This window comes from Cucumis sativus, chromosome 1 (genome assembly GCF_000004075.3).
Source record: "Cucumis sativus cultivar 9930 chromosome 1, Cucumber_9930_V3, whole genome shotgun sequence".
NCBI classification, from domain to species: domain Eukaryota; kingdom Viridiplantae; phylum Streptophyta; class Magnoliopsida; order Cucurbitales; family Cucurbitaceae; genus Cucumis; species Cucumis sativus.
In genome coordinates this window covers 31,546,320-31,558,435 of record NC_026655.2, presented here as the reverse complement: position 1 = coordinate 31,558,435, position 12,116 = coordinate 31,546,320, and the positions used below count along the sequence as shown (strand labels likewise).

At 35.4% G+C, this 12,116-nt stretch overlaps 2 protein-coding genes across 4 annotated transcripts; both read left to right on the top strand.

Annotated features, from left to right (window-relative positions):
* Window positions 1-528: 528 nt before the first annotated feature.
* LOC101209533 (cell division cycle protein 27 homolog B) lies at window positions 529-8,459 on the top strand. 3 transcript variants are annotated; one of them, XM_004142470.3, is made up of 16 exons: window positions 529-784; window positions 1,503-1,575; window positions 1,756-1,865; window positions 2,111-2,157; window positions 2,368-2,465; window positions 2,714-3,018; window positions 3,502-3,654; window positions 3,763-3,979; window positions 5,428-5,651; window positions 5,791-5,856; window positions 6,263-6,382; window positions 6,787-6,863; window positions 6,983-7,102; window positions 7,229-7,448; window positions 7,547-7,828; window positions 7,971-8,459. In XM_004142470.3, exons 1-16 carry the CDS (start codon window positions 680-682, stop codon window positions 8,019-8,021), a joined length of 2,268 nt encoding a protein of 755 aa, XP_004142518.1. In that variant the 5' UTR covers window positions 529-679; the 3' UTR covers window positions 8,022-8,459. The 3 variants fall into 3 exon arrangements, with proteins under 3 accessions (XP_004142518.1, XP_011660286.1, XP_011660287.1); XM_011661984.2 differs by having other exon boundaries at window positions 3,493-3,654; XM_011661985.2 differs by having other exon boundaries at window positions 769-784; window positions 1,806-1,865; window positions 3,493-3,654.
* A 1,129-nt stretch (window positions 8,460-9,588) lies between these two features.
* LOC101209776 (40S ribosomal protein S24-1) lies at window positions 9,589-11,866 on the top strand. Its single transcript, XM_004142471.3, has 5 exons — window positions 9,589-9,795; window positions 10,466-10,507; window positions 10,771-10,941; window positions 11,376-11,462; window positions 11,567-11,866. The coding sequence occupies exons 1-5, from the start codon at window positions 9,724-9,726 to the stop codon at window positions 11,606-11,608; spliced, it is 414 nt and encodes a 137-aa protein (XP_004142519.1). The 5' UTR covers window positions 9,589-9,723; the 3' UTR covers window positions 11,609-11,866.
* The last annotated feature ends 250 nt before the right edge of the window (window positions 11,867-12,116 follow it).

Sequence of the window (12,116 nt, the reverse complement as noted above, 5' to 3'; positions counted from 1 at the left end):
GACCAAAATAACCTCTAAGTGACAATCTTTCTCATCCATGTCACTCCTTTAGAGGTTCTTGAAGCCTAATGTACAAGCTTTTGACTGCCCAATCTTAAACGCCTACATTCTCTTTAGAGGATTTCTTCCTCCTTTTGGCTGCCTAATGCACAAATAACTAGCCTCAAAATGCCTTTAAATTATATTAAAATTTATAAATTTTCTTCCTAAACTTTTGATATGGGATAATATATACATAAAACAATAAAACAATTGGGTTAGATTGAAATTTAGGAGCAAGAAATTAAGTACATTAAAACTTGAATGAAACGTATGCCATTAATGTGGATGCGAGAGATTTAAAATCCTCAATTAAACTAAGAAATGTATATTGAGAGACTTGTATTGTATTTATTTAGAAAGACATAAATGGGAATATATGATTTATTTGCAACGGGAAGTGAACGTTGAAGAATGAACTGGACCAGAGCATTGGGGCTCCACTCCAGCCCACCTAATATATATACACTTATATTATTCATAACCCCGGGTCACGTGACCCGTATTTTTTTGAAAAATGAGGTAACACCGATTTGAACCTGAGGAGCCCCCAAAAGCCACAACCTCTCTTCTTCTTCTTCTTCTTCTTCTTCTTCTTCCTCCTCCTCCTTCGTTCCTCTCTCACTGAATCCAAGCGCCCATGGAAACCATACTTACAGACTGTGTTCATCACAGTCTTCGTCATTTCATGTACCGGAATGCCATTTTCATGTGCGAGAGACTCTGCTCCGAGTTCCCATCTGAGGTTCTACATCTCTTCTTCTTCTTTTCAAATTCACTAATTCCCTTTCATGTTTAGCTCTTCTGTTTCTTACAAACGCTAGCTATTTCTAATTGGGGAAACTATGGGGTGGATTTTCGAAATCCGCCTGGGGTAGGTCTTTCTGTGTACCCATTTTTCTTTTTTTTCTTTTTTTTTTAGTTTTTTTGTTCGTTGGTAGTTTAGAGTAAAGTAGGACGTTTACGCTGCTTGTGCAAATTGGATGTGTAGTGCGCCTCGTATATTTGATGCTCTGTAGTTTTGTTTTACTTAATTATAGCTTCCACTTCCTCTTTCCCCCCAAAAATGTATTTTGTGTTTTCGTAGCGTCAAAATATGTAAATCTGTTTTTTTTTTTTTCTTCTTTACAGCGTTATTTTTTGAAGATCAAACTTTAGGAAAATGGGCTTTTACAACCAACATTTTGAATTGTTGCTGATTGTATATCACCAGACCTCTGGTTGAATTTTGTTCGAAAAGAATCAGATATTAAAAGAAAAGTTGAAAACAGGTTTAAGGGTAGCCAATTCCATAGAGTTTTTAATGTATGTATGCAAGTGATCAAAGATAATCTTTGCTTTCTCTCCTGTCTTGACTTTGATTATTATCTTTTGGTATTTTTTCCCTTTATTTCTTCATTGTTATTTAAAAACTGAAACACTTCCTTTCAACATTTGTATGATTTCTCGTTTTATTTCCACAGACAAATTTGCAGTTACTGGCAGGCTGTTTTTTGCAGAACAATCAGGCTTATGCTGCATACCATATATTAAAAGGTAAGCAGGATTGATGTTCAGTTCTGTACGATCCTTGTTGCGAATTAAGGTTTTTATAGCTGAAATTATTACATTCCTTTAAAGTTTTAACGACTTCTCTTTTGCACTTTTATCATTAGCTTGCCCAAGTATTTCTCATCTATGAACTTTCCCTTTTTTCTTCTCCATACTGATATGAAGGAACGCAAATGGCTCAATCCCGCTACTTGTTTGCAATATCATGCTTTCAGATGGATCTTCTTCACGATGCGGAGGCTGCACTATGTCCACCCAACGAACCTGGTGCTGAGGTATTGAAGAATGAATATTCACTGTAAATTCTTTTGCTTACCTTCTTTCTCATCTTAGAGAGTAAAATTTATTGCTGTTATGGTCTTTTGTAACATGATTTGTGTGGGATCGGGATCTCACCTGTATTTTTTATTGTACTTTATTTTTTCTGTCCTGAAAATAATGTCTATATCTATCATGTGGTACCTAGTTTATCTTGTGCGTAATCTGGGAGATAATTTCTATTGTATATGTTTTTTTGCAGATTCCAAATGGTGCAGCAGGTCATTACCTTCTTGGGCTTATTTACAGGTTGCTATTATATTTTTATCTTTGTTCTAGTAACTTTCATGCATTGATTTTCCTTCACTTGAGACATATTTAGATACGGAGATGTTATGTATCGGCGGTCTTTTTTGTGTAGAGACTACTTTGTTAGCTGAGCAGATTTTCTTTTTCATAATGCTATTACTCTTCAGTTTCCCTTCATAACTATTAGGTGTGTGGATTGTCTCGTTACAGGTACACTGACAGAAGGAGAAGTGCTATTCAACATTTTCAGCAGGCATTATCTCTAGATCCTTTGATGTGGTGCGCTTACGAGGAACTTTGTGTATTAGGTATATACAAATCTCCAAGTTGTAGGAAATGATCTCTCAGATTGAACTGATTTGTTTCAAGTTTAAGTAGATTAGATTTGTATAGCTGTCTCTCATGATACTTTAGTTGTGTGTATAATTTTATCACAAGGTACGTCGTATGTTATTAAGCTATTTCTTTTCTTTTTACTACTGATGACAGTTTGTTTGTTGACTAATATTTATTTCCCTTGAGGATAAGTGAATTCTTTTTCGGTAAACTATCTTAGGTGCTGCTGAAGATGCATCTTCAGTTTTTGGTGAAGCGGCTGTTCTTTGCATACAGAAGCAGTGTCTGCATAATAGATTTGAAAACTTGCAGACATTAAATGATGATCTGAACTCAGCTTCTGCTAGGAATAATAATCCAGATGATGTCCGGTCAAGGCAATCAAAACAAGCACAAATCAACAATTTAAGAGATATTCCTACAAATTATCATGGGCAGGTTAACTTGGGAGGACCTGCAAGTCAAATTGCAAATGGCAGTTCAAATATATCATTTTATAACACCCCTTCACCTGTAGCTGCGCAGGTATGTAAGAGTGATTATAGATCATGTAAGCTATTATTGAGTTTGTGCCTTGAATGTTGATGGTGATTGTTTGCCAAGGTTTATTTGAACTATGCATTAGTGACTCTATGGCTTGCTGAGGTGCAGATTGTTTTCCCTGTTTCTGTTCCTTTCCTTCATCCTCTTACCAAACATTTAAGTGTAGTTTTTTTTTTTTTTTTTTTTTCATGTAATAACATACTTTGTAGCGTAGGTTTCTCCTTTAGTGTCTTTTTTGGTGTCAAAGGATAAATATTGGCCTATTGGTTAGGTGATATATTGTGGATATCTATTTCTGGTTCTATATTATGTCCCCAGTTTATCTTTTTTCCTTTGCATAATTATCATTTGGTGTCTTAGGATGAATATTGGCATGTTGGTGAGACTCACCTTTTACTCATTGTCTATGCTCATCTCTTTTGCATCACATTTTGTGACTAATTCCTCATTGGTTAGAACTTGCAGTTATCTGCCATTGCTCCTCCACCCTTATGCAGAAATACACAGCAGAATGGATCTAGTCTGAACTCACTTGGTACAGATGGTTCAAGGTCAACTGTCAACCCTATCATACAAGCTCCTAGAAGGAAATTTGTAGATGAAGGGAAATTACGCAAGGTAAAATCGGTATAAAAATTTACAGCAGAATCAGAATGTAACTCTCTCTCTCTGCTTTGTATATATTGGATTCGGAATCATATCCATAGTATTTTTTCCTGTCTTCAGATTTCAGGGAGGTTATTCTCTGATTCTGGCCCTCGAAGAAGTAGCAGACTTGCTGGAGAAACAGGTGCCAACACAAACGCAAGTGGTGCAGGAGCTGCTAACAATGGAACTACCAATTCTACCAAATATCTTGGTGGTTCCAAGTTGAATTCTATTACATTTCGTTCTATGGCCGTTCGCAAAGGACAGTCCTTTGCAAATGAGAATATTGATGAAGGTAACAAATCCTTTTGTCCACTTTCATCTGCTGTTTGTTCAAATATGCACAATCCTTTGTCAGATTGTTGTGTACCCACCTATTGGACAATAATTTGAGTACTGAAATCATTATGATATCCTGCAGTGAAATGATTTTATTTTCAGGGGTTATTTGATGAAAGTAAATTCCCACCAATTTAACATGTTTTAGCTATTAGGTTACAGTTTGCTCATTCGATCATACTTTATTTTGTTTTAGCAAATCTCTGGCTGTTATTTTGGCCTTTTGGGATAGAGAATGATGACTACTTGTGGAGTGCTTAACTTTGGATTGCCTAACCCAGTGTAATGTAGAAATATTCTTTAACTGTGTAGCCAATGTTAGGTTAGGTCAATTTTGTGATTTAAACTATTTTCTAGCAATCCATGTCAAATTGTCAATCACTCTCGTACTTGTATTATTGTGTTCTTTCCTAATTTCTTTTTATTCTATATGAAATATTAAATATAAATCAAATAGTAATGTTCATGTATATTGTGAATAAATAGTAAATATTTTGAATGCCTTTTGACTTTTGATTGATACGAGTAGATGGTTAGCTAAAGCAGGGTAGCTAGTACTAGGAAATGCTCATCTTGTCAAAATAATTTTGCTGAATGGCTCAGAATTTAGTGTTCCCTTGCAGAGTAAATGGAAATGATATTATCGTATGTATATATAGTTATGTGCTCCAAATCTTGGCTATCTAAGGATATTGGTTTTTATTCATTTATTCAATAATTTTGGCATTTACTAAAAGAATTGTTGAAAACACAATGTATGATTCAAATTTAACATTGTGCATCCACCCCATGAGAAGAGTGATATGGATGTTCTAACAATTGGTTTATTTTTCCCCCTTGGTAAGAAGGTATAATTTTTATTGAAAAAATGGATGTATACAAGGGTCAAACCAAGAAGGTTTCTAAAACTAACTACAAAAAGGACTCCAATTCAATGTGTCTTTTATTGAGAGACATGAAAAAATATACAAAAAAAGAAGTTGAACATAAGAAGTTCAAGCGAACTACAAAAAAGGATTCCAATCTACAAGAACAAGACCTCGCTCATAATTATAAAAAGGCCTAGTGACCAAATTTCATCAAGAGGCTTCAAGCCTGGCCACCTACCAAACCTCCTCGTCCAACAGTTAACCTCTCTAAACTTTTCTTGTTCATCTCTAGTTGAATACTCCACAAAACATTAAAGAAGCTAACTTGCCATAGAACTTGATTAGAGTTAATGACTATGACGTATGAAAATATTCATTAAGGATTCACTCATGTTTTAGTAGCAATGCTTGTTTGTCGGTTTTCTACCAATAACATAAACTTAACATTGATTATGAAGTTCAATTTCTTACAATTGTATATTCTTGTTTGGTAATGATGGGCATCTTATTTTGTTATCTATGACTATTATTATAGGTATTCAAAATGAAGCTTTTGATGATTCTCGTTCCAATGCCTCACTATCCGTCTCTAGTTCATCACCTTCTAGTGATAATAGAACTCTTGAGCAAGGAGCAAATAAATCAGTTGGAGGAAGTCTCACAAATGATGCTAAAATAATTAATGGCGCATCAGAAATATTAGGCCTCCTGAGAATATTAGGAGAAGGATATAGGCTTTCGTGCCTGTTCAGATGCCAGGTTTCAATACTAATTGTTGATGAAATAGCTTTTACAAATTATTCACTGAAAGGATAGTGGAAAAATATTTTGGACTATAACTGATGAAGTATGCCGTCAACTGTAATGATTATCACAAGACAGCTTCTTGATTGTACAGGATGCCCTGGATGTCTACCATAAACTTCCTTACAAGCATTACAGTACGGGCTGGGTGCTTTCACAGGTACCATATGCAACTTTCATGATCCCTTGACATGAATGGTCATTTTTGCTTTCTAGATAAAATGGTTGCAGTGCTATTTTCTCACTGTCTAGACAGCTCTTGGTGATTATTTCTGTCGAACAAATATTCAAACAGTTTGCTTCTTCTCTGCATGTAACTATCAGAAATATATTCTGGCACTTGATTCCTTTCACTTCTGGGCCTATTTGTATAATATTGGTCATCCTTTTCATTCTTATGAAACCTTATACTATCATATAATTTTCTATTTTCTTAGTGACTAATGGTGACCATTGGATTACATGACCTGTTATTTGTAATAATAATTAGTTTATTTGATTGCGTTGCGAGTTCTGGCCAATGATGCTATACCCTCACTGGCTACTTTGGCATGTCTGAATTGCAGGTTGGAAAAGTGTATTTTGAATTGGTAGATTACTTAGAAGCTGATCGAGCTTTCAGTCTTGCTCGCCATGCTTCACCTCACAGTTTGGAAGGAATGGATGTGTATTCTACAGTTCTTTATGTGAGTGTTCTTTTTATTGGTATCTTGAACAAATTGTCTCTGCAAACCAGTAGCTTAAGGTTTTAACTTTAAAGGCTTTGGTGGAGGATTAAAGAGAGGCATAAAAACCTTTCTGAGTGGCTGCTCTGATGAAGCCACTGGATGGACACAAACTGGGGAGTTTATGTTTGTTGATCTTGTTTTCTGTGCAGTATTATTTAGAGCACACTTATCTTCTCTTCATTTGTTTTTATTATGTACTAAAATTGAAATGTTAATCCTCTAATTTGCTCTTTTTAAGTCGTATAAATATGATGTGTGTGTGTGATTTGTGCTTACTGCTTTGAGCTCCAAAACTGCTTTCCTCTTTCCTTGCCTAATGTGGGCGGGTTTCCTTCACTAAATTTCTACTGATTTTGTTGCAGCATTTAAAGGAAGACATGAAACTAAGCTACCTTGCTCAGGAATTAATATCGACTGACCGCTTAGCTCCTCAATCTTGGTAGATATGCCACTTCCCCCCCTCCCCTCTAATTTTTATTGTCCATTTTTTTCAGCTACCGTTTTATTTTCCATAAAGGAGTTGCGTATTATTTTTATCTTGCATTTGTGGAAATGCAGGTGTGCCATGGGAAACTGCTACAGCTTGCAGAAAGATCATGAAACTGCGTTAAAAAATTTCCAGCGTGCTGTCCAGCTAAATCCAAGATTTGCCTACGCTCACACCCTTTGTGGACACGAGTACGCACTCTGCCCTTTGTGTCATTTTATGGAGTTAGCAGTGGAGATTTTCGTTAATGCAGTGAACTTTTGGTCTTGTCATTCCAGCCACTTATTTATTATTGTCAAATCATATTTTTAACTCAGATATGTGGCGTTGGAAGATTTTGAGAATGGAATCAAGAGCTACCAGAGTGCTCTACGAGTAGATTCTAGACACTATAACTCCTGGTACGGACTTGGGATGATATATCTTCGACAAGAGAAATTTGAGTTCTCTGAGCACCACTTCCGAATGGCTTTCCAAATAAATCCTCGTTCTTCTGTTGTAATGTCATATCTTGGTACTTCTTTGCACGCTTTGAAGGTTCGTCCATTTGTCTGTCACATTCAGGAGTAGTATGGCTGCTTCATGAAAGATGGTTTACTTCAATAACCTGATGAAATTGTTCACTGATGTTTTAGAGAAGTGAGGATGCCATGATGATGATGGAGAAGGCCATCCTAGCAGATAAGAAGAACCCACTTCCCATGTATCAGAAAGCTAACATACTTGTAAGCCTGGAACGTTTCGATGAAGCTTTACAAGTTCTAGAGGAGCTTAAAGAATACGCACCTCGAGAAAGCAGTGTGTATGCTTTGATGGGTAAGATCTACAAAAGACGGTACATGCACGAGAAAGCAATGCTTCATTTTGGTCTTGCCTTGGATTTAAAACCATCTGCCGCTGATGTAGCTACCATTAAGGTGATCCTCTTGCATATCCAAATTTTTTCCATTCTCAGATTTTCACACAAACACGAGGCATGGCAAATCGACAGTTTTTATCTCGTGTTCTGAAGTTTTAGAGGGTGTTGCCTTCTATTTCTAATCTCTCAATTGTTAACAGGCTGCCATCGAGAAGCTGCATGTACCTGATGAAATAGAAGACAACTTATGAGAATTCTCTTTCTTCCAAAGGGAAAAAGGAAATGATGGGAACACGATGTAACTTAAACGACACGAAATTTACTTGGCCACCTCAGGAAGGGAGTTCGGTAATACAAGCATTGGCGCCCCGGGGCACCAACGATCAAGTTGGCCAATCAATCTAGCACTAGTAAAACCTCAGTTTTGTAGGTGATTTCTCACACACTAACAGAGTAACTATGTGCGCAAAAGGTGCAAAAAGATGGTCCCATGTACAAAGGACTGTAATCGTGTCATAGGAAGTCAGTAATGTTTGTAACATTAGCCTGGCAATATATTTGATTCACCCATTTGTTGGTATAGTTCTGTTCAGAATTTTTTTCCTTTTGCAATCTGATCTATTGGATGATTGATGTTTGTCTGCAAGGAATGATCAGACCTACGGCATGGCATCAATCCACCTGGGAAAGTAACATATGTTTTCACTTTCCAAAATAGTTAGAATTCGTCGAACTAGTTTTTCTTGACCATCGATAGTATTTAGTTAAAAAGAAAAATTATTAAGCTTGATATATTTTAACTATATCATATTAGTCAAGTGTTTCATCAATAGAAACATGTACTACTATCAAGTTTATCAGCCGTATGAGTTAAGTGTATCTGCAATATATATCTATAGTATATGAGTTAAGTGTATATCAAGTTTATCAGCCGTATGAGTTAAGTGTATCTGCAATATATATCTATAGTATATGAGTTAAGTGTATCTGCAATATAAATGCGTGCATAATTTTCAAGTTTATTAAAGTATCAAGTACGTCAACAATATATCATCCATACAAAAAGATTGTACGATTACCAAGTTTATTAGCAATATATTAGTCAAATGTATCATGAATACTTATCAATTAAGTGTATCAAGTTTATTGTTAATATAACTTAGGAGTGTTCATCGGTAGGTAGGAATTGGTTTTTCGACCAAACCACCATTAAATTGACTATGATTAGTAAATGTTTAAATCGACTTCAATCATCAATATGTAAATGTTAGTCAATTTAACACTAAGAAATTTCTTTTTTGAAACTTTACCAAATTGATTCCTCATTTTTGGATCAACCGACTTTGATTTGGTTGTTCGACTCAGTTTTTTGGTCCGTCATGCTTACTCCTAATTTAACCATAACACGATTGACAAAATTGTCAACAACATGAGTTGAGTGGATCATTATTAAGTATATCAAATATGTTAGTCAACCATATATTAATAGAGAACATTTATGACATCCTAGATCTTTTGTATATAGGTTGAGCTTCGTCTTTTTCATTAATAAACAAGTGGATTATCTACTTGATTAGTGGATTTGTCTCGTTATTTTGGATGTGGATTATAATACAAGGAATTAATTACTACGACCATAAACTGAAAGTCTCTCTGGTAAAGAAATAATTAAAAAAGAAAAATTTGGGTCTAAATTCTTCGTTTTTTTTTTTTTAAAAAAAGAGAAAATAGACCCTGAAATTTTGAAAATTTTAGGTGGCCCTTAATGACGGGCTTCGAAGGAAAGCCCATAACAACAACCCATTATAGCAACAATGGCGGCAACTCCTAGGGTTTCATCACTATAACTCAAGGTTTCATCACTATCTGATTCTTTCCTCTTTGCCGAACCTTCGTCTTCTTGCTCTCTGCTACGATTCACTTCACTTCACTTCATCACATTCGTCAACGATAATGGCGGACAAGGCAGTCACCATACGAACCCGGAAGTTCATGACCAACCGGCTTCTCTCCAGGAAGCAATTTGTGAGTTTCCGTTAATCACAACGAAAGATTGCTTTGAACTTTGAAGTCTCTCTTGGATTAGTTTCGTCAAGAAAAAAATTCAAAATTCGAGCCTCAGATCTCTATTACGCTTTTTCTTTTGTTTTATAAATTGCTTTAAAGTTTAAGATTCGACAATCCATATTCAAATTAATCAAATCCCGCTGTTTAAGTTATTTTTTGATATGATTCCCATTGGACCTCAGTTTTCATATGTAGCCCAGTTTAGTCCTTTAGTTTTATGTGCGTTCTCTTTGTCGAAAGTATTTACTCCGTTCGTGTCTGCTAACCTTATGTTATAAGTAGCTGACAATTGACTATATAGCTGGTTTTTTTTTTTTTTTTTTACTTTTCCTTTTAATCTTCTTCATTATGTACAACTTTATGTGAATGGTGGCTGCCAATCTATGATTTCATAGTCTAAGTATCTGCCAACCTTGCTGACAAAAAAGAACAAGCATATTTTATGAACAGGCCACGCTTTTCTTTTGTGCTTAGATGAACTGTATGGGTGTTCGTGTCCTTCTTTACACTGCTGGCTGAGAACATTCGGGGACTTCTACTCTTAAAGCCACAACATCATGACTATAGAGTCCAATATTTCCAATTTTTAGGCTTTAATTCTTACGGTTCCTTTTCCGGTTTGATGCAGGTCATTGATGTTCTTCACCCAGGAAGACCTAATGTCTCTAAGGTAAATTTTACTTACAGAAGTTATTGTTCATCTGCTTCAGCATAATTGCATTTCAGCGTGTGGATGCTTTCATAATGAATAAATCCAGCAATTATGTCTCACAGCCAATTTATCACAGTTCATTTTTAGAATTTTTTGCTTTCTTTAGTGTTTTATGCTCATTGCTGGATACATCGTTGAGTTAAATGGTTTTGAGTTTCAAGTATAACCGCATGTTAAATTGTCTGCCATTTGAATTTCACTTTTGTCTTTCTTATTTGAAGGCAGAGCTGAAGGAAAAGTTAGCAAGAATATATGATGTGAAGGATGCAAATGCAATTTTTGTCTTTAAGTTCCGAACTCACTTTGGAGGTGGAAAATCAACTGGGTTCGGTTTGATTTATGATTCTGTTGAAAATGCCAAAAAATATGAGCCCAAGTACAGGCTCATCAGGGTAATTTCTTTTACTTATTAATATTTTATATTTTCATCTTGTGAGTTGTGATTTTGTAGATCTTGATGGAGGACTTCTGTAGAGAATGAAGTAACTAGACAAAAATTGATAATTCTTTTATGAATAGAGGAATATTGCATTATTTGATTTGGAGAAAAAAATGAAGATAGAACCTTGTGGGAATTAAGCAAAATGGGGTAGAGGTGGACCTTTCAGTTTCATTTGAAATTTATCAAAAGGGGTGATGTGGAAAAACATAATGTTGACTTAAATTTGCTGGTGCAAGACGTTTACTCTTTTTAACAGTCATATTTGATAAAAGGCCATGAATCATTATATCTTTGCAATTTTGATTCACTATTTATCAAAGTAGTTTCTGTCTGGATGCAAAAGAGTTGGGTTATTTCTGAAATCAAGTGTTATTTTGTATACAGAATGGGCTTGACACTAAAGTGGAAAAATCAAGGAAGCAAATGAAGGAAAGGAAGAACAGAGCGAAGAAGATTCGTGGAGTAAAGAAAGTGAGTAGAACCTTCTCCTTCTTCTTGTTGGAGTTTCTAGATATGCAAATAACAGAATGTTTAATACTGGCTGCAATTTCTTTTTTTCTTTTTTGTTTTACCAGACAAAGGCCTCAGATGCTGCCAAGGGTGGAAAGAAGAAATGAGTTCACTTCTATGTTTTCGTGCCTAAGTGTTTTTCTCTATCATGTCTTTATTTCATCCCTCTCTAAATTTTAATTCTTAAGTGGTGTTGGGCACTGCCAATGAAATCCATGTCTGGTTGATTATTGACACCAATGTTTTAGCCATTAATTTTGAATTTGGGGAGTTTTTTGCAGGGAACAATTTTGACATTAGTGACCATATATTTTATAGTTATCAAAAGTTTCATTATAAAAAGTGGTTGAAGTTGTGTTTTGCTTCCTCGACTCTTCTGAAAGGCGAGTGAGAGAAATTTGAAAATTGGTTTTTATATATGAGTGATGATGCCTTGATCTTTTGAGCAAAATATGAGGTGAATCAAACCGGTGGACCAGTTCGAGCTTCTCTATCTCTCGCTCACATAGATGAGTTATTTGCCCTCCGCTCCTCTCTCTTTCTCCTGACCCCACTCTCTCTCCTAAGAAGGAAGATGTGATTAGAAAAACCTTCTAAATACGAGGAGCGGAATAT

Bases quoted from the DNA above. Each gene is read 5' to 3' on its own strand.
- LOC101209776 (XM_004142471.3), top strand. From the start codon at position 9,724: ATGGCGGACAAGGCAGTCACCATACGAACCCGGAAGTTCATGACCAAC. The intron at 9,796-10,465 runs GTGAGTTTCCGT...GGTTTGATGCAG, and splicing joins TTCTCTCCAGGAAGCAATTT to GTCATTGATGTTCTTCACCC. The intron at 10,508-10,770 runs GTAAATTTTACT...TCTTATTTGAAG, and splicing joins GAAGACCTAATGTCTCTAAG to GCAGAGCTGAAGGAAAAGTT.
- LOC101209533 (XM_011661984.2), top strand. From the start codon at position 680: ATGGAAACCATACTTACAGACTGTGTTCATCACAGTCTTCGTCATTTC. The intron at 1,576-1,755 runs GTAAGCAGGATT...ACTGATATGAAG, and splicing joins TGCATACCATATATTAAAAG to GAACGCAAATGGCTCAATCC. The intron at 6,864-6,982 runs GTAGATATGCCA...GTGGAAATGCAG, and splicing joins CGCTTAGCTCCTCAATCTTG to GTGTGCCATGGGAAACTGCT.